This window comes from Ascidiella aspersa, chromosome 4 (assembly GCF_963924565.1).
Source record: "Ascidiella aspersa chromosome 4, kaAscAspe10.2, whole genome shotgun sequence".
In the NCBI taxonomy this organism is placed as follows: Eukaryota; Metazoa; Chordata; class Ascidiacea; order Phlebobranchia; family Ascidiidae; genus Ascidiella; species Ascidiella aspersa.
Genome location: NC_139450.1, coordinates 9,953,807 through 9,975,586, shown reverse-complemented (window position 1 = coordinate 9,975,586; position 21,780 = coordinate 9,953,807). Strand labels below are relative to the sequence as shown.

The following is a 21,780-nucleotide window of genomic DNA, read 5'->3' as shown; positions in this document are numbered from 1 at the left end:
TATTTATGTAGCCATTTACTAAATTTGAAAATAAATAAGTTATTTTTTGATGTAAAGAGCAAAGAAATTTACTGATCATGTTAAGTAAAAAAGGTCAGAAGTTTTGGAATGCACTTGGTCTAAAAAAGGCTTATACTGTACCATGTTGAATATTTGGGAGATGTTTTACATTTATTTTTGATTGGATTCCCTGTTACTGTATTGTGGGTGCCATTTTAAATTAATATATTTGTTTCTTTTTCCTGTGCAATGCTTTGTATGTTTAGCACAACTTATAAATGATTGTGTATGGTTCCTTAATGCAATATTGCGCTGTTCAGCAAATTGTTTTGATAAGATTCTAAGGCTTACAAGTCTGGTTTGATTTTTATGTAAACATATTAACAATATGAATTATATTTTTGCAATTTTAGCTTTGTAACAATTGCTACTGATATTTAACTCAAAACAATTTGCTGATTTGTCTATTCAGGCTAAGTTAGGATATGACAGAATTTGCTAAGACAGTGGTTCCCAAACTTTTTTCAAATGCAACCCGATTCTGACTTTTGTGAACATCTCCTGTACCAAGTCACAGCAAACTTGTATGTAATGTGATAGTTTTTAGTAAATTTAGTCAATTCATGACAAGCAGTTTAAGGATTTTTTATTGTTTTTTTTCACTTGCCCATTTACTAAATCATTCAGCTTCAATACAGTTTTGTAATCCACTAATCTTAACTTGGTATATGTCAAAGTAACATGAATGCTGCCAAAACTGTGATCTGACCCTAAATAAAGGCTTGTGGTGCAACAAATCAATTTATGTTGGGATAAGTTTGAATAAAAAAATGATAATTGATAAATTTATATCAGTCCTATCTTTGTATCGTCACAATCCATTTTATCACCCTTTGTGACCCATACTTGGGAACTACTGTACTAAGAGGTGCTCTGTATTTATTATGATATATAATATATATGTGTTTGCAGAATGACTTCTTTTATTACTTTGTTCGAATATTGTCATTTTGTATAGTGTAATATTTATATTTATTTTATCTTTTTTTCTATTCAGCAAAACTGTGGATATAAACCTTTAAGAAAATAGTTTGTAATGGGAATTGATTGGATTTCTTTTGCTTATGCAGCAACTGTGGCTGCAGGTGGAATAACAGGCTATCTTAAAGCAGGTAAGATTGGGTATGTGTTACCAGTAATATATATATACAGCACATTGAACATTTGTGTTGTATATAAACTGTTACTTCTATTAGTATTACAAACACGTTTCATGCTAAAGAAGGGGACTTGTACACAGTACAGGTCACTAAAATGTTGGAGAGGGTATTTTACATTTGATTTTTGGTGTATCAATTTCATCTTTAAGTACTGTATGAAAAAATAGGGACAGCAATTCGGTAAAATCATGAGATCTTTTTAGGTAGCACTGCCTCACTTGGTGCTGGAATTTTGTTTGGAGGACTAGCAGGACTTGGAGCTTACAGAACTTCAGCTGATTCGTCGGACTTGTGGCTCAGTTTGGGTTTGTAATAAAAAAATATTATGTGTGAATTGTACTAAACCGGTGCTTTTCATCCTTCGCACTTTTTTATTTCGGAAAATTTTCATCCGCACGAAACAAGCTCAGTAAGTTTACAACCTTTAGTTTTATTTGTGAAATAACCATGAAAGGGTTTGTGTATTAAAATCGTGTGCGAAAGCCTTGACCGATATAAAATAGATAGCTTAAGCTGCAATGAACCACTATACGACACTATAATACTGCACTGTGATGAATAAGTGGGCGCACCAGTTTATTGGATTACTGTATTACACATAATAAAAAATAATAACATGCACCATTTTTATCCACGCATTCATCCGCACGACTTTAGTCATCTTCATTACAATTTTTTTTCATCAGCACAAATGCATACCATCCCACGGGTTAAAAAGCACTGTACTAAGCTAAGTGGTTTGGATTTCATTTCGTAAAACAACTTGGGTGTTAGTCAAGTCGTGGTCAACAAATCGCAAGTCAAGTTTAAGTCAAATTCTTTAGTTACCCAATTCCAAGTGGTTGACATAACAAGTTTCAATAAATGTTATATCTAGAAAACAGGAACACGCTCTATTTTGAGCAATATTTTTCAAAACACACATGAAAAACATAACCAAAATAGCAAGCTAGGATTTTTACATTTAATAATTGACGAAAGTAACCGAAATGTAGTCAGCTAAATCAGTGGTCGGCAACCACCGGTCCGCGGACCGGTGCCAATCCGCGAGGAGTTTGTTACCGGTCCGTAGCAGGGTTGCCAGATTAAAATTTTAATTCAAACCCAAACCGTACATAAAATGCTAAAAACTAAGAAATAATTCAAAATCAATTAAATGTAGTTTTCTATCAAAACACATTAACTTTCGTTTCAACATACTCCATGGTTGATAGTTTGATAAAAAATCGCAATTAGTATTAATCACTCGTGAGGTTCAAAACAAACCAGTGTGCTGTGACCATATGAGATGCATTGAAAAACGATTTATTATTTTGATGTTCAGGCAGGAAAGTGTTACACAAGCGTATGCATTTCAATTAGTTCATTGAAAAAATGTTTTAATAAACTACCTTTACTGAACATTTGTTTTTTTTTAAAGCCGGTCCGCGGAAAATTTCAAGTTTCAAACCGGTCCGCAGGGCCAAAAAGGTTGCCGACCCCTGAATTAAATCACACTTCTGCGAGAAAGTCTCAAGTGAATTCATTTATTCAATTGATTTCTAGTCAAGTCGTTTTCCTTTTCCAAGGCTAAGATCTTGTCACTCCATTTGAAAAGAGTTACTTAAGTCAAGTCATCACACACTTCAAATAGTTAAAACTTTTTCTATAAAATTGGTTGATAAATACTTAACCACGTGCATTTCGGTCTACATATTGCTCATAGCCTCATATTATTGTATTTTTAAGGTGTTTCACTATCACTTGGTGGATTGATGGGATATCGATTTGTTGCCACCAAGAAGTTTATGCCAGCGGGTCTTGTAGCTCTTCTAAGGTACACCCAATGTTCCCATTTTTACATTTAGTGTCAATAGTTCGTTTCGTGTAGATAGTAATCAAATTATTTCACAATAATACTTATTTCTAGCCTTCTTTTCCTTCCGCAGTGTTGGAATGGTTTGCCGTTGTCTTGTCAACATGCGCTCCAGTGACGTAAAGAACGATTAGCCAGAGTCGCCGATCTGTATATAAGACATTTTGTGTGTGATTTCCGCGTCATTTTCAAAAAATCATGTTTACGACAAACAAGCGCTTGCGTCGGCGCACCACTGCCAAGGACCTGAACCGCCCCGACTACTTGCAAGCGCTCGTCAGCGAATTTCAAGAGAGCTGCGATTTCGACGCGAAACTGCAAGTCCTCGCAAATCTCGCCAACTTCTCGTACGACCCCATCAACTTCGGTTACTTGCGCGACCTGCACGTAATTGACTTGTTTGTTGACTGTATCGATTTCGAGGAAGATGTCAACAGCAAGCTTGCGCAGTTCGCTGTCGGAGGCCTTTGTAATTTGGCCGCTGACGCCGAAAATCGACGACTGATTTTGGATTGCAGCATGGCTGTGGAGTACGCCGTCCGTTGCTTGACGAGCGATAATGAGGAAACGCTTACCTCGTCCATCACCTTACTTATGCAACTCATCGTCCCCGAATCTCGCTCTAGGGTTGTAACGCAATCTGTGATTAACTGCATGAAGCGTTTTGCGCAGTCCGACAGCCAGCGCGTTAAAAATCTCGCATTGGTTTTTCTCCACGATTATTGTGGCAACGGAAAGTATGCACAAACGCAAGCTTGCCAGCAAACCTTGCTTAACATTCCGCTTCCGCCATCGTAATTAAGGGTATCATGTGATAATAAACTCATTCGTGTATCCCTAAACAGGTTCTGGATTAGTAAACAACTAAACAAGTAAAATCTTAACACAGTTTTATTAAACTGAGTTTGGATGTTGAAAGTCCGTGTGAAGTTTCAAGGAGTCTACGCAATATTATTTTGGCTGATCACTATACACAAGCCTAAAATCGGCACTCATTTTTGCGAAGATAAACCCGTAGACAGATAGTGCTCAGTAGGTCAGTGGTTCTCAACCTGGGGGTCGCAAGGGGTTGTCTGGGGGGGTCGCCGTGTAGAATTTCAAAAAGAAAATAATCATAAGAATTAGGCAACATGAACTAAAAGTTCAGCAGTATAGGAGAAGCAAAAGCAATCGCCAGTCTAACATTTGTCTTTGTGCGGCTTTTGCTGCAGTGAACCTGTCGCGTTTATGACGTCACTATTGCACTTTTCAATTAATGAATCAAGCGTAGCTTCAGTCAACCAATGTCTAATAAAAATGAATGAACGCTCAAACCAGGGTTGCCAGATGGCCTAAATTTCGAACCAAAAACGATAAATGTCCTAATTTCAACTGCTGTGTCCGACGGTTTGTAAATCATTAGGACATTAAGCTTTCTGTCCCAATTTTACCGAATTCATTTGAAACATCGGATGAAGTAAAACCACGGGCTTACGAGGCCTCAAAAGTTGTTTATATCATTTTTACCAACGGAAGTCCAAAAATTTTTCGCGCTTTGCGCGATTTTTGTGCGTATTTTTACAGTAATTCTGTGCAGCACAAAAGCGTCAGGTGTGCTCTCTCAACCTTTTTTAGCTTACGGACCGGTGAAATTTCAAAACAAATTTTGCGGACCGGTGGACCTTTAAAAATCAAAATCAACCCAAAATGTAATTACGACAAAACTATTCAACTTAAAAGCAAAGACTGGAAACTTCAATTAAATTGGCAATTTTCTGCTGTCTTTCTTATATCATACGTGGTATACGAAAGTTTTTCACACACAGCAATCTTAAAGTAGAAGACTTCAACGACGTGTAGCCTACTTCTAAACAGTTGGGCACAAGCACAACACTGCGCATTGTAACTTACTTATAAGTCCAAAGTAGACAATTAACTTTATGTTACGTGACAATGCTACAAATTACGGAACTGGCGAAGTTCTTATTTGGTGAAGCAAGCTTTTAACATCTTGCAATTGAGATATAAAATTGTAATATATTTGGGGAACCGGCAGAAAAGTTGACGCGGACCGGCGGTTGAGAACCACTGCTCTAGGGCGATTTAGTTCAATTGAAATTTAGGCCAGCTTACAATAAAATTTGTGCTAGGTTTACAATAGGTTACAGGCAAAGTATTTCTACTTTTCAGCGGTATTATAACTTTTTACATAGCCTTTTCTAAAACATCCGCAGAATTTCGGTAATAAAATTTAGATGTTGCAGTTTTGGCAAAAGGAAACAGAATTTCCAGAAAGCTTTATTATTACACTGTTGTTAAGGACTAACAATTTTGCAAATTTGTAAGGATTTTGGCTGTTCACCAAGAACATTTACCTCAATTGATTCTCTTTAGTTTTGCACTACGTACAGTCGTACATGCTAAATTATTATTTGACCTAAAATGTCCGAATATCATACCAACAATGTCCTAATCTTAAACCAAGCATCTGGCAACCCTGGCTCAAACCGTAACTTTAGCTTATTGTTGTGCATAGCGCATTTTAGCCAAATTTTGATACAATCCTAGACTGGATTTTTTCCCTTTTAAAATGTGTTTTTTATTTACTCAGGTTTAGGTATGATACACTATAATTGGGGGTCGCGCAAGTTATCGAAAACTTAAAAGGGGTCGCGTGAACAAAAAGGTTGAGAAACACTGCAGTAGGTAGTTTGTACGGGTGCTGATGCCGTTAATAGCCTAAGTAGAAAATTTTCAGCCAGACCCAAAGAAAAAAGCTCCATGAAAACGTTTTTATATTCCGTGGCACAAATTAAAAAACAGTTTATAGCGCAACGTGTGCCGTAAACCTTTATTGTACAGCCCTAAGTCCATCGTTAAAATTTCATGTTGATAGACATAGCGAAATTGTCTGTCTGCACCTTACGCCTAGCGTACACGGTCTTCCCGATAAACGGTTCTACAAAAAACTGACAAATATGTTTTACCGCCATTTCATTTTCATATTAAAATGAAATGCCAGGCTAAACAAGAATAAAAACACTGCTAAAATTGAACTGTTTTGCTTAGCTTACTACATAACAAAATACCCATGAGCCGGGAGACTCATATCCGATTCATCAAGGCAATATTGTATTTCGTCTCTTTAATTCGGAATTTTATGAAGATTTTTTCAGGGTTTACCTATAATTTTAAACTCTAGCGATGGCTATAGGTTATAAAACTATTGCCAGCGTTCCAGATCCGTTCCGCCGGGTCAATCAATTCGGCCCGTGGCAAAATTCCTTAATGAAGATGAAGTTTAATGCAAAGAGGTGATATATTCTTCATAGACAGAGGCGTAGCTACTAAGGGAGGGGGCGGTGGGGTACACATGTCCCCGGGCGCCAAAGTACAGGGGCGCAAAAATGTGGCTTGCAAATGCCAAACTGAGACTGCTTCTTCTTTAAATACAAATATTCTAATAAATTTGATTTATTTTTCCGTATAAAGTAAGGTATATTATGTTAATGCAATAAAAAATATAACTCAACATGGATGAAGCGCGCCAATTTTATAGTTTTGCCCCTGGTTGTGTTCATAGGTAAAACGTAAAACCCAATTTGCATTGTACTTTTAGTTTTTTGGGGCCAAATTCTCCATTCGGGTAGGCTTATTTTAAATAAGGCTGATTTCGTTTTTTGGAAAAAAAATCGTTTTGATGTACCGTAGTTACGTAGTATGTAGCCCATATATGTAGGCCTATAGCAATTGACTTTTTCTTTGTTCAATTAATAGTTATTTGCCAAAATATAGGAAATTACGTACACATGGTTTGTGCTGTAATTCTAATTGAACCGCTGAGGTATTTCTTATTATTTTCGTATTTGAAAATTATTGAATTTGCTAGAAACACAATTTATCAATGTTCAAGTTATGCAGATCAGTACAGATTGTAACAAATGGGGGTATTTACCCAAATTGATTCGCAAATACAAAATTTAATAAACGTACAATCGTACATAGACAGTAAAATTGGTTCCGTGTGTGCATTAGAAAGTTAAAAAAACACAAATGAAAAAAACTTTTTTAAAATATGTTATTCACCATAAAGGGACCCGCAACCAGTCTAAGTTAACGGTCAAATGGATTCGTAAATCCTACTCGAAATCGAATGACGTCACGAAATTTGAGCGAGTCACGAATCACGAGTCAAGTCACTCTCACGAAACACTCATGACTCGACTGCTTTTCCAGATATGGGTACGAGATAGGCGCAGTACGTTTAGGTTATCCTTGTTGCCTTCTGTGGACAAGGGTGGTAGTAATTTTCTAGTGTATAAACGTTCAAACGCGAATTCAGCTTGGATGCTAGTGTTATTTCATATTTCTACTCGACTGCGGTTTGTGTCATTGCGATAATTTTTTTAATAGTAACTGCTGCTGTAAAATTTATCGTAGTAGGCAGTTATTATGTATTTTAGTTCCTAAATTTTTGCGGTGACTCACTCATAGACAATATGTTTTTAATTAACATTGCAAAATATTCAAATCATTTTCGTGTTAGATTTGTGGGAGCTGGTCTAGAATCCTACCTCTTTTTTACAGTAACGAAACCAGTGGTCAAAACCTAAATTGCAAGAAATAAAGAAAGAAATATAGGAGAATAAATATAATAATAACTCTTGACTAGGGTTGGGCATTTGACCAGTCAAATAAAATCCGGTCAATTTACCGGTCAAATATGTCAAATACTATACACACTATCATAATGCAATTGAAGTTAAAAATAAACCTTGATTTCACCGTTAAATAAATATATGAACGTTTTGGCTCAAGTACAATGGTTTGTAAAACAAAAACAATTATTTTTTGACTATCAATAAGAATTTTTGCAAAACCATGCCCATCTTGCAAGTAATACTATAGCAGTATTGTAGTAATTTTTACCTTTACTACAACCACAGAGTTAAGCCAACAAGTTTATTCCCTGAATTTGACAACAAGTAAATGCATCAGTAAAAAAATATTTTTACTCCTCGTCACACCCTTTGTCACTTTGAATTTTCTAAATCATCACCAGGGTCCACTGGAGATAAGGCATTTGGTTCTTCTAAATTTCTAAGTTGCCTCAGATTGTGGTATACCCCAATTAGTGTTTCCTTTTATGACAAGCGCGATTCATCATATATGTGCAGTTGTTCTAAACAAAATAAATCTACTTTGCTATTACAAACACTTTGTTATTACCACAGAACATGTGTTTGCATCAGGTAAACGCTACCATTTCATATTTGAATTCTTTAAAAAAGTTACAATCAAGATTATTAAAAACTCAAATTTACAACATTTGAATCCAATATAAGTATTTGACCGGTTAAATAAAGTGCAGTCAATTGTCCAGTAATTTGACCAGTCAATTGACAGGCTTGCCAACCCTACTCTTGACTCACCCAAACCCAACTTTAACTTGCACCCTAACCCAAATAATGCTAGCAAATAGCAATATAAACCCCCAAATGAAAATTTGTTAGTGATTCTAGACCATCACCGATTTTTGTTTTACAGGGTAGTACTATAATATGTTGGAAAAAATGGTTGAAAACGGCTATACCTCAACCAGTAGTTCTGGTATGGGTAAGCACTCAGCAAGTAAAGTGATTGTAAATGATTTGCTATGTTTCATTTATAACCATATGTTAACCATGAGCCCACCCAGTATACGCCGACTGTGCTTGGAAACATATTCCTCTCTCGATATTGCCATGGCAATAAAGATGCTGAAAGAACTCCTGTCATCCATGGAGAAAAGAAGTGACGTACCTGTGGGCGATGAACACTTTTCCAAAGATGAACAAGCACTAGATGACATTTTATTTTTGCTTAAAAAAGAAATGCCTTCTCTTCCACAAATTGTTTCATCTGGTCGACACATACCAAGATTTAATGCATACAGAGATGTGCTCTGTATGTCTTCCCTTTTAGATGAAATGCAAGAACTAAAGCATATGGTCAAAGAAATGCACACGCAACTGTACACTGAGATGTTCTCAATAAAAAGTGATATTTTTTCACTGAAACTTAACAGTACACTCCACCAGGACCAACAGGAAGACACAACGAGCCAAGATCTAAATTCCTCATCTGAATTAGTGGCGGAAAACCTTACTGGTATAATATTAAAAACATCTTCAACTGGATTTTTATTTTATACTAAAATTATAGGGATGCAGATTTTATTGTACTAATTGCTATTTTATTTACTTTCAGTGGAGCCAATAAATATGAGTTCTACCTCAAATTCTGCATTACACCAAATGGAGGTTCTTGCCAGTGAACCATGTTGTCAATCAGAAAATTCCCTAGTAGCCTACCGAAGACCAATTTATACCAATGAGAATACTGAAGAAGTTGTGCCTGATAATGAAGGTTGCAATATTTTACTTGTTGTTATATTAGCTATTCTATTATATGTATTCTAGTGGCAATGATGCGTTAACTTAAAAGTGTGTTATCTCGAAAAGTAATCAGACAATTTCAAAAAAGTAATCGGACAATTTCGAAAAGTAATCGGACAATTTCATGCTTATGGGTTGGGTGATTTGATATGAAATCACTCAACTAGTATCACTAGCTAAGACTAAAAATAACTATATTTAGCTGATGAACTAGTGGATAATAACTCAAATGATGGACAATTGGAAGCAGATACAAACTCTGTAGAAGTTCTAATTAAAGCCACCCATCAAGGTAAACACCGATTGGGTACACATTTATTAAAAGTTAGTAATTTATTACAGGTTAAAATATATTGTATAGACGGTTTAATTAAGTAGAAATTTTTTATCAAAGGTTTTTAGTGTGTTCTGTTAATAGCTATATATTGATTTAAAGTTTTAGAAACTTATGTACCAAGCTCATATGTTACAACTTTTTAAATCTGGAATAGAGTATTAGCTTCAGACATTTTCACACAACTTTTACAAAACCCTACAATGTTTTAGCTGTTTTGGATCAGAATTCCACATTGCAAAATAAAAGTCCTCTTATTGTGAGTATAAATATACTTTTTTTGCTGTCATAAGTATCATAAAGCAGAAGCAGTCCAACCTTTGTTCACTTGACTTTAATTTATTTGCTTCCTGTTATTGCTTGTTGTTTTTTATTCGCTAGTGATGACAGGAAGTTATTTACTAAATTCTAAAATGTGTAAAATGTTCCAATATAATTATCCAAACTTTTCTGATGCTTTTACACCATTAAGTATGTAAACATATTTCAATTCAATTTGCGATTTATAGTTACAACAAATGGAGCCACAATACAGCAGCAACATGCAAGTGCAAAAACTGCAACAAAATACCCCATCCTTAACACATGTGAGAAAATCAATTTATTATATATTTATCAGCATTTTATTGTGGATGTATGTAACCATAAATTTCTTTATAAAAAATAATATTGACGGGAGCCGCTACCTAATGCTGAATGATGGTATCAGAATGTGTCAGACACTAGTGTAGTACTAGTGCCAATTCAATACCAAATAAAAAAATAATGTAATGAATTTGCAAATTAGCACATCGATTTCTACCTTTAAATGTAAATTTATCAAAAAATAGTATGTAAAAAAAATGATGGTAACTTAATTTTTAACGACAAACCAAATTTGGGTTGAATAACATGGTAAAAACACCTTAGAACGGTTTCAGGGTTGCTTATATTTGCGTCATTTGGTTTCAGTTTCGATCTAATTACTTTTTGTCAAAAATATTGGACATTGGTATCAGAATAAAATGCCAAGTGTCAGTCATCCCTAACTAGCAGTGTTGGCGTCTTGTTGGTCTACTAGTGTGAGACTGAAAAGTCATGGATATATTTATTATTGTTGAGTTGTCATGCAAAAGCTTAAAATATCTAAAGTTGTACTTGTGATAATCAATGCTGTTTTGGTAGGGCAATATTATCCACAAATCTTTAAAAAGTTTGAAAAGCACTGGTGTAAACGACACGTTCTTTAAAATATAGTCTAATGTTTACAAATCAATAACGACCGATCGCGCCTTCGCAGACCTACCTGTCGCTTAAGGCGGACCGGTCGGCCAAGAAGCAAGCGGTCAAGGCGTCGCCGCTGGTCGTGGCCACCACCAACCCGTCCAGCTCGAAGCACACCAGCCACAAGTGCGAGATTTGCGGCTACACGAGCAACCGCACCGACGTTACGCGTCACGTGCGCGTCCACACCGGCGAGAAACCCTTCCACTGCCTGATCTGCGACAAACGCTTTGCACTGCGCAGCAACATGCTCAAGCATAAGCGTAAGCACCACACGGCAACTTGACAAAGGCTTCTTTCCTTGTCGCCAGTGAAGACCAACCACCTACCGTTTCCTTTTATGCGTCTTCAAGCTTTTTCTCTGTGTTTTTAGGTTGTCGATAGCGGCCGGAATGATGGTAAATGGAATTCGTGGTAATATAAAGGTATAATCGTGCTGGCCCTGTAATATTCGCGTACCCACCGACAGCCTTAGCCTTGATATGTGCCTTGGCACTACCGCGCTGCTGCGTTATGAAGCCGGTCTTCGTTTTTATTTGTTTGCACAATTTTAAGGCTGTATTGGTATTTAGATTTTAGACTAACAATGAGTCGGCATTATACACGTAAAAGAACTGCGTCTTCGCATTACCAAGTCAGAAATTTTGATATTTTGATGCATGTTATTCGTTTTACACAGAACTCACAGTCACGAGTGGCTTTAGATGTTGCAAGTTTTCACCGATTAAAGTGTATAAAATACGCCATTGTGAAATTAAACCACTTTGATTTGTTGTTGTTTTTTTCTTTTAATCGTGTTTTTTCTTTCTATATACCTCCGAAGACGTTATACCCGTAAATCGCCACCAATTCAATTTTACTTCTAATCAAAGTATATAACAGTTTTTGTTTGCATATTAATAACGTTTGCGGCATCCTATACAATTACAGTCAAAGTCGCCAGTAATCTTAGCCAAAGTGAACGAAGTTGCATCGTAACTACACAATACCGCCAAGTACTTAGTAACTGTTTTTACAGAGAGTGGGCCCATCCATTTGTCAATAGTCCAAAATAAATTGAAAACCCTGGCTGCAACAAATTAGTTCGAAATACATTTAGCACATTCCAAAGATCCCACCCGGAATAGCATTGTAATTGTGTGCGTCATTGTTGCTGCCTATTTTCGCGGTTACCCCTGTATAGGTGTGTGATTGTTTATAATGTATCGAATATTGTCAACATTAGTTTGGCCATTTTAGCACGAGTACTTTTCAAGAGCTTTGCTGTTCACAATTTCAAATGCAATACTTCTTTCTTGTTGCTGTTTTATATTGTAAGTCAAATTACCCTTTTTGTTATGTTTTTTGTTTTTAAATGAACAACGTTAAGAGCGTGTTGGGAAATCTGCTTGTTACTGATAGTCTAAAAGAAATAATAACGGCTCTATTCTTTGACATAAAATGAATATAACACCATTATTCTCGGCTTGAATGCCGAAGAGGCAAGATTTTACCCTCACTATAGAAGCGATTTAAATTCGTCGGGCCGGCAAATCGCTGATTTCGGCGAATGTTGTTGCCGTTACAGCCACAATAAAACGCAAGTGGCAAAATCAAATAAAAGTAAACACTAGTTGTCAATTGTATTATACAACATATTATAGCCATAAACTTAAAAAAAACGATTGTATGCCAGCACGTAACGTCAGTTCCCCGCAAGCTTTTTCACTTAAATCGCACTAACAAGATTTGAGAATTTCGAGCCACGCGTACAAACATATACCGTGCAACGATTTAAAGTTTTTCTACTGTGTATTTTGTAGTTTTAATGGCTTTTCGAAAATTCGTAGGCTCCTTAAAAGTATTTTTATGTTGTTGTTGCTAATATGCAGCCAAAAGTTTGAAGTTTGGTGTTTGCAAAGGACCTTTCGGCAGACATTTTTTTACACTCAAATAAATATGAGAACATTTCGATGACCGCCATACAATGAACAGTGTCGTTAGCGAGTAATTTCAAAATGACCCGGGTCCCAGCCGAGTGAATTTTTTTCAAAAAATAATAAATCAAGGCCGAACAAATTATTTTTTGCCAATATAAAAATAAAACGATAAATTATTAAAATTTGCAAGGTCGTCCGATTCAAGTAAAAAAAAACAAGCAGCAATCTGATCGTTTTACGTGCAAAAAATGAGATAAATAGCTCAAATAATAATTCTATAATAAAATGTTAAATTAACTCCCTTGATTTTAACCGAAGTCATTTGATGCAATACCTTACGTCAAAGTCAAGTCATTTTGCCCAAAATACGGTCGTTTGAAAACAGTAGCTTAAATCTAATCTTTGAGTTTAAGTCATTGCAACACCGCTATATAATTCCAAAAGACAAAAGGAAAACGTATTCAAGAATATTATACATATATTTTTTAACATTTTAGTATTTTTGGCAATGTAATAAAAACTTCAACAAATTAAAAAAATACCGGCACCGGTATACCAAAAAAAATCGCGCTTCGCTCGCAAGGTGCGTCCGGACTTCAAAAGTTAACAGCACTAAATTAGATTCACCATTAAAGTTATCGCGTTTTTTTAAAGTAGTTTTACTAGACTTTTCATTAGTAGTACGGATGACGACGTGTGGACTCGAAAAAAGCAAACGCGCAAACAATTTACTGCCTCCTTAAATGTAGTCAAACTCGTCTTTAAGTGCAAAAAAATCCGAGGCCCGCCTGATTCACAGTTGTTCTAACATTTCAATAACACAATTCTCAGTTAACATTTTGTGTGGCCCGCCGAGGTCTTTCTCAGTTTGGTATTGACATGCAACTAGAAAAAGGTTGCCGAACCCTGTGTTAGAGGTTCGTTACACATGGATGGATGCATTGCACACCACCAAGTCCGCCAAAATCTCTTATATTTCAGCTTGTTCAATCTTGGTATTTGTAACTGTCATAACACTGATTGCTTCACATTCTCCCGGTTCCCCAAAGAATTGGTGAGCATAATATTTTGAATCGTACCACGAGTTAGGCATAATTGTATTTGACATATTGCCGATTGTGTAGAAACCATCTTCTTCCTGTACTGTGCCAGCTTCTTTGACTCTATCTCCATTTCAACTATAAGCTTCAAATTTCAAACTGTGTGTAATTGTTTAGAGCAGTGGATCTTAAACTGGGGGCGCGAGAATTTGACAAACTTTGTACAAATTATGACTAAACATGAAGGCGAAGTGATATTTCCCTGCTACTAATACTCGAATTAAACATTTGGTATCCAAAAAACAGTTACACCCTTCGCATTAATGCAACTTACCTGGAAATAAATTGATGTTCTGCTTTATGTTTTTTGATTTTGAAACATACTGGGCGCGAGTTTTGTTAAAATTGTGGGGAGTGTCTCAAAAAGTTTAAGAACCTCTGGTTTAGAGGCTGAAGTAGGAGACGCGTTTGCGATACAAGAATTTAGCCTCTCATATGGCGTTCTGCGCTTAGACCGGGGCGCATACAACGAACGTTGTACATCATATAACATTGTGTTACACAAAACAGCATATTATGTTTATTGCTAACTCAAGTAGTTTTCCCTGGGGGCGAATACCCGACGACAAATAATGGCACAGCAAGATACTGATAGTTAGAAAACTTATTTTAGAGTGTGAGGAACGTTCGTAAAGCTACTGTTCCAGTGCACGGACGGATAACCGTTTGAACAGACAGTTTGCCGCAAGCCATTGGGAGCTTTAGAACGCGGGGTCCAGTACATGAAGTAAAAGTTGCACATCTCGTCCGTGTGTTTGTCCCCGATGTACGTTGTACGACTCCGGTGGCTCACCATAACGCAACGTGCAGCCTTAAAGGTATAGGGTATTTTAGCTCAATGCTGGGTTATGAGTTAAGACCAAGAACCGCAGATTTGGGTTTGGCCCATGTATTTTGTTAGAAACTTGGGAAGCTGACTACGGATATTTACTAGAATATTATTGTATTAAAACGCAGTTTACAATAGACAACAAACCGCTTTTCTTGTGATCAAACCTCACGGTAACATAAAACTCATCCCGAAAGAATCTATGCCAGCATGATATTGTTCACAAATTTACAGTCGCGAAAGTAGGAGAATATTTTTAATTTGTTTAAGTAAAAAGTATAGTTAATGTTTCCTTTAAGACGTAGGCTATAAGTTTTAAAATCTTGTGGATATTACAGCTGCCCGTTAATTTTTATTACAACTTAAATAATATTGTCTTGGTCGATTTTTATGTTTTTCACGAACAGCTAAAACAAATGTTCAAAGCTCTGGGTTAACAAACGCTCTAATGTTTTTCTTTTGTGCAAACATTTTGAACCCTTCTTTGCAAAATTGGCACCATAACTAAAAAACTGCTATTTTATTTACAACCTTCATATATCTATTTCAGGACTTCTGAAATAAAAAGGAATTTCGCAAAAGTGCACTCACCAGCCAGTCTCCTTTCTTGATTTCCATACTCTTATTTTTAACCGGGTAGAAGGCTTGTGGCAGTTGTGGATCCTTTTTCCCTACAAGGGACCATTTATCATTCTTCACCATGTATCCATACACCTCCTTACCGAGGGCATGAGTGTGGGTGCGAAAGGCAAACGGATGCATGACGATGTTTCCCTTGTATCTACAAACAGAAGTAATTTTTTTTTTATCTCGGTTTTATTTCCAATAACATATTATATTGCACTCAGGGGCGGCACACTATATCTTATGTATGTTTAATGCCAATTTGAACTACATAACTTCGTAATTATTTGCTACATCTTTTTAACTGCCGTGTTGTGTGTTTTGGTAACATGCTCCGATTGCTCCGTGCGTAAAATTGTATAATAAAAAAAAGTTTTGCGAACGTTATCATACAAATGCATTTTTTTATTATATAGATAACACCAAGAGTAAGACGGCCCTTCTATAACAAAAGTAGTCCGAACAGCCTAAAAATTGACTAACACCGAACAGCCTACAAATTTACTAAAATAAAGGCAATGTCGGCTTTTTGCGCTTCGCGCGATGTTGTACGTGGTATCTCTGTATAGACAAACAACTATTAATAAAAAGGAATATATACATGTATAGTAGGCTATGCGAATCTTTATTGTGTTCTCAATGCGCTAGGTTTCCTAAATACAAACTATTTCCAGGTAAATAAAATAAATCGAAAATATTTCGCGCAAATGGACGCAACGCGTTCCCTTAATTATAAAGGACAAGTGTCCTGACGTTATACTTGTTTTATGATGTAAAGTAGCGTTATGATACCATCAAAGTTGTTATGCCTTTCCCTCCCGAACAAAAATTATGGATCTGTCGTGATTGCATAGATGCAATGTAATTGATCACGGGTCGCCGTTGGGTGCGTTGTATCTATTGCAGTGTCGGCGTAACCTACTTGCAAATAATGTCCATTTCTTGTCTGGAATTCGGTGGGACTGAACCTGAAGATGTTGCCAGAAGATATATTGCTGCAACCTTGGGTTTCACAACCGTTGTTGCTGACGCAGTTACTCCAATTCTATCGATGCCGTATTCTGCGCACACAAATTAATTTGCTTTTGACGAGGCCTTGTTTGTTCGGATTCATCGTAACGAAAATCAAATATACAGAGGAGCTTTGTATATTAGCATAATACAATTTATACGATGGTAACCAAACTAGGTAAAACAAAAAAACTATCTAAAATAATATAACTTTTTTATTAGCCATTTTTCATACAAAAAAAACAAGGAGATTTCTGCAAACAATTTGTAAAAAAATATTATAGAATTGGCCACAACTTAATGTAGGCCTATATCTCAAAATTCAAAATGATAAAATTAAATTGTGCCCTCGCGCCTAACTTGGACATAAATATTTGTTATATAGTTGGAACATGACAGCTTTTATTATTTTTTTTGTGAATTTTTTCTCAAATTTTTTTATAGTACAATACGAATAGACCCAATCGCAAAAATATTCAATTCGGAAAGCGCCGAAAACAATTCTAATATATATATTTTTAATTGTCCTAAAACATTTTTAAAAATTAAAAAAAGGATGTGGTCTGTTGTAAAAAAAATACAAAACGATATATGTTTATTTAGTCCTAATTGGAATTATAATTTTTATATATTCTCATGAACAGTCCGAATAAATACTTATTTATTTTTTGCAGATATTTACTTTTTATTAGTATAATTTACTACTTTTCCTGAGTGCTTTCATATCTTCTAAAAAACTTTAGTTTTATTTTGAGTGACTGGCCCCAAATGAATGTGCTGTTCAAAAGGTACAAATTATGTCCTGAAGTTGTCATCAGGCGAAAATTGTTTTTAGACAGGCATAGCTTTGATCGCGCCCAGGCGTTGTTAACGTTGAACATGTAAAACCCTAATTTTTTTCGTACTTTTTTTTTATATTTGCTTTAAATGACTCGCGTGTACCTCGAGATATCGATGTATGGTCATTGGTCAGGTAACCTTATGAACAAACACGTTAACTGTACGTTTAAGCAGTGGATTAAAAGTAAGGGGAGAAAATTTACCATCACCGCCGAATATAAAAATAACTTATAAAATTGTCTTGTCCATAAAATATTGGATTAGCCAAAATATCGTCACAATAAACTTGATCGTTGGTATTATTTATCTATAAAACTGTAACCTTGCTTACAAAGAAAACTTACACCTCATAACAATCACAGTTTGTTTATCGCCGCCACCATGTTAATGACGTCACGTTATCACGGTTAGGTTATAATTAAACGCAAATTCCCCATTGGAAGACTACGTCTTACTGTGTAAATTAACTTTGATATTAAGTCTTACTTTTCGCCTTCGTCAGTATGTATCCAGTGGACCTCCAGCAGTTTACTTACGGTTTGCCGCCACCTTCGACTTGAAATGGGCCTGAAGTGTCAGGTAGTGGATTCTGGAGCCATGGCCCACCTGGAATCCGACACCCTCAGGTAGTTGAAACGATGGGGCGTCCTTTGCCCAGGCCCATAAGATGCTGCTACCCTTGGCGCACACCGGAGCGGCAACAAAGCCTTCTGAGTTCTTTCCGTGCATCGTACCTCCACAGTTCCTGCGCAACGGTTTACTGTGGGTTAACTGTTTTTCGAGGAAGGCATAGCGACGGCATTCAAGCATTTGGCAATATCGTAAATCAAAAAATGGCGACCAACTTCGAAGTTTCGTCAGTTTGCTTGCTTCTAATAATTTCGGGCGTGTGTTAGGGTATGTAAATTTGCCTTGAGGCCGCTTATACTTATACTATAAGCGCATCCCTATTATAGGGTTTAGGAAATATAGCAGAAATTATTAGGAAAATATAGCATAAACTGGCAATCAAAAAAAACTAAGGTTCCTGACGCAGAAGCAAATTTTGGCTTATTTATCTGGAAAACGATACATTTGGACGTACTAATGACGTCATTTGGTATTAAACTGTCATCCGTAATATTTTTGTTCTATGCCGGGTACATTAGGGTTATGTGGCCCGCTTCAGTTTTATGTATTTACTGTTTCGGTGAATGGAAAGCAGAAATTTGTAGAAAGGTTGAAGAAAACGGAAAAAAATTAAGAAACCAATCATAATATGATGGTATGATATTGTTTAGAGCAAATATTTCTGGTAAATTAGAAAAAATTCCCGAAAGCAACGCGAAGGCATGTCTTGTTTGAACTTATTTTTGAATCATTTAGATTTTAGACCAAATATCTTTTTAGGCCAATGTCTTATTTTATTTAAGATCGAGTACAGAGAATTAGGTTTCCGATGCTTCGCTGGTATACGCTTAAATTCGGGTCGCCGCGAAACGAGGTTGAGGAATATCGTGTAAACTCTTGAGGAATATGGTGTAAAAGAGATCACGACTTACCACGCTTTAGCCTCCTTGCTTCCCGGCTCAGTGCAACCAAACAACAACATGTGATGTGCAACGCTCTGTATCGCATGTGGTGTGTAACCAGCTGAAATAACATTAAAATTATTATTATTATTTTTTTTTACAAATTCCTGTTATGTTGTTTGTTTGACTTACTACGTTGTATTTGTTTTAATTACTCCGTATGTGAAGATGGCGTTTACTTGGGATTTGTATACTCTATTTAAATCACTGCTGCATGTTAATGTTGATAACTTGATGCAATTTATCAGGGTATATTTTAAACTTACTTATGTACAGTGTCTTCGTCGGGTTGTAGTTATCAATTTTCACCGTTGTACAAAGATATGTGTCATCCTATTAACAAAGGTAACATAATATTACCAACAAAACCAGTAAAAAATCCTAACATGCTGCAGAGATTCAAATGCCCATCTCGAAGTTACAACATATGGCGTTGCCATTAACTATAAACGATATAGGCTAAATTTGTTTTTCATATCAAAGATATGGCTCATGCGTGGGCGTTTAAACATAGATGAGTGTTTGCTTTTGCTTTTATATTATTCGACCTTTTATGAATGCCTTCTAAATCTCTTTGCACTGTACAATGTTAACGAATAGTGCGTATTTAAGTCTAAAATGCTTGCGTGTATGCCTATTGGTAATGCAAATACTCTCTTTTCCGATATTACAAAAAGTTTCGCGGCACACTTGACAATCTCTTGAGGTACACTAGTGTGCCGCGGCACACAGTTTGGGAATCACTGGCCGAGGGCCTAGGCCTACTGCAACTTCTCACCGAGCTGATTGTCACGTCAGGCATCTTTAGGGTGATGTTAATTGAGTCGCTCATCGACAACTGGTCGGTCGAACTGCAACGTTATAAAAACTTTTAGTTTTCAATTAAATCTCAACTAAAGTTACTTTGTCTTTTTCTCTTCCCTGCAAACTGTTACAGTCCTGGCGTAAAGTACATTTTACTATAGAAACGTAGTTGGCTATTTATCTTACTATAGAAATTTGTTGGTAATTTTAAAACCGTCAACTATTGTTTTGCGTACCGTATTTCTTAAAATTGCGAAAAGTGGCACTTTACCCACGCCCTAATTTTGGCGAGCTTTCTGTAACTTAAAAATATTTTGGTAAAAAACTACATTTTTGTGTCATCTTCTGAGTTTTCCTTCTCCCTCTCATCTGTGTCAAAATCGTTTTGAAAACCATCATTATCATCATCATAGAGAGTCACTTCCATTTCGTCTTCAACATTCGGCAAATCTTTGGGAAATAAAATTTATGCCAAGCGCAATAATTTAGCACAAATAATATAATTTTTAAATATAACAAACTTTCATGTCTTGTAAAGTAATTAAGGGACAATATCTTATAAATGGAACTCACTTTTTATCCTATAGTGGCTCAACAATTCCTTATTTTCTTTAAACCTATAAAATTGTAGCTTGACAACCGCATCCAAGTGTTTAAACTTAACATGAGTTACGACTGGCTAGAAGCGTAATTCATTTTGCCACATCAAGATTTACGTGGCATTTTAGAAACGATAGCATACCATTTTTTAGAGAAAACACAAAATTGACAACAGACCAACAATATGGCATTCCCATTCTTAGTAAAATGAAAAGTATAAGTGGCCAGAAGGCATCAGTTTCGATTGCAATAAATTTAACAAATATTTATGTTTAATAGCGCTGTATTCTTTACCTGAGAGAAATATTCAAAAACTATGCACAATATTATCAAAAATCAAATCCTCAGATAATCCCTTACCTTCGAACATAAAATAGTCCTCATCCTTTAAACCTGGTGCCTCGTCTAACCGGTCGCTGTCGCTTGTCAAAATATTTTCCTCCACGTCGTCATTCGCATACAGGTAGCTTTCGTCGCCCAGCTGTTCACCGTCAATCACACTTTCGAAAAAATCCGAAACCTCGCTGTCGAAGTAGTCCCGGTCCCGTTCCAGGTAATCACCAAAAACTGGCTCGTATCCCACAGCTATCGATATAGTGGCAGCCAAAACAAGAATGTACGTGAAATACCTCATCGTGCACTGAAGTACTTAGACAAGCTAACCTCACCTGTAGCTAAATATAGTCGATGAAATGGAATAAAGTTTGCTCTCAACAAAAATTTCAAACGTACGTGCGAGACATAAAGCTATATTAACATGACAAAACGCTTAGCAAAAGTTGAAATTTAGTCGTAAGTTTGTTCTGTTCAGCAGAGAATCGATTTTGCCTTCATACTCTATATTTATCTATATACGCGAGCTTTTATTTGCCTCTATTTGTTATTGACAAATAATTGAGTTGGCTGAATGACAGCGCTGTTACACTTATAGCTCAACCGACAGCAATCCTGATCTGACTACCAGCAGACAGCATGTGACACTATAACCACTATGTCCATATGTTTCCAAGAGTATAGGAAGCAAGCTTTCGACGTAATGCAAATAGTCTATTGTTTTTGGCGATAGCGCAATTCCTTCCTGACGAGTTAGGCTGAAGCTTTCCCGGAGTGCATTTCACAGTTTTCCCAACTAATGCGATTTTGTTCCTGCTTTATTGATAGAAGTCTGCATATTAAACTCATTTTCAACTAGCTATTATCGAAAAAATGGAAAGCAGTGCATTAATAAAATATGATGTGTAATTGAAAACCAACGGCGCCACCTCGTTATAATAGAAGAAACAAACGGCTCACACTTAAACTGCGCAATTTCGCATGCTGATAAAGCGTTCATTACCGCACGCACTATGACTATACTATCTGATGACACGGAAGTTCCTAAACTGTTCGGACGC

The 21,780-nt window shown here is 36.2% G+C and overlaps 3 protein-coding genes across 4 annotated transcripts; 2 read left to right on the top strand and 1 right to left on the bottom strand.

Annotated features, from left to right (window-relative positions):
• The first annotated feature begins 974 nt into the window (after positions 1-974).
• On the top strand, positions 975-4,089 carry LOC146147100 (transmembrane protein 14C-like). 2 transcript variants are annotated; one of them, XM_083388505.1, is made up of 4 exons: positions 975-1,172; positions 1,424-1,525; positions 2,949-3,036; positions 3,149-3,349. In XM_083388505.1, exons 1-4 carry the CDS (start codon positions 1,097-1,099, stop codon positions 3,207-3,209), a joined length of 327 nt encoding a protein of 108 aa, XP_083244631.1. In that variant the 5' UTR covers positions 975-1,096; the 3' UTR covers positions 3,210-3,349. The 2 variants fall into 2 exon arrangements, with proteins under 2 accessions (XP_083244631.1, XP_083244630.1); XM_083388504.1 differs by lacking the exons at positions 975-1,172; positions 1,424-1,525 and having other exon boundaries at positions 3,149-4,089.
• Positions 4,090-8,461: 4,372 nt separating this feature from the next.
• On the top strand, positions 8,462-12,651 carry LOC146147099 (uncharacterized). Its single transcript, XM_083387340.1, has 6 exons — positions 8,462-9,204; positions 9,304-9,462; positions 9,694-9,783; positions 10,038-10,084; positions 10,335-10,412; positions 11,105-12,651. The coding sequence occupies exons 1-6, from the start codon at positions 8,616-8,618 to the stop codon at positions 11,372-11,374; spliced, it is 1,233 nt and encodes a 410-aa protein (XP_083243466.1). The 5' UTR covers positions 8,462-8,615; the 3' UTR covers positions 11,375-12,651.
• A 1,772-nt stretch (positions 12,652-14,423) lies between these two features.
• LOC146147098 (putative peptidylglycine alpha-hydroxylating monooxygenase 1) lies at positions 14,424-21,050 on the bottom strand. Its single transcript, XM_083387725.1, has 9 exons — positions 20,747-21,050; positions 20,116-20,236; positions 19,761-19,833; positions 19,249-19,315; positions 18,953-19,043; positions 17,948-18,156; positions 16,483-16,621; positions 15,528-15,717; positions 14,424-14,918 (listed from the first exon to the last, which is right to left on the bottom strand). The coding sequence occupies exons 1-9, from the start codon at positions 21,018-21,020 to the stop codon at positions 14,712-14,714; spliced, it is 1,371 nt and encodes a 456-aa protein (XP_083243851.1). The 5' UTR covers positions 21,021-21,050; the 3' UTR covers positions 14,424-14,711.
• Between the last annotated feature and the right edge of the window lie 730 nt (positions 21,051-21,780).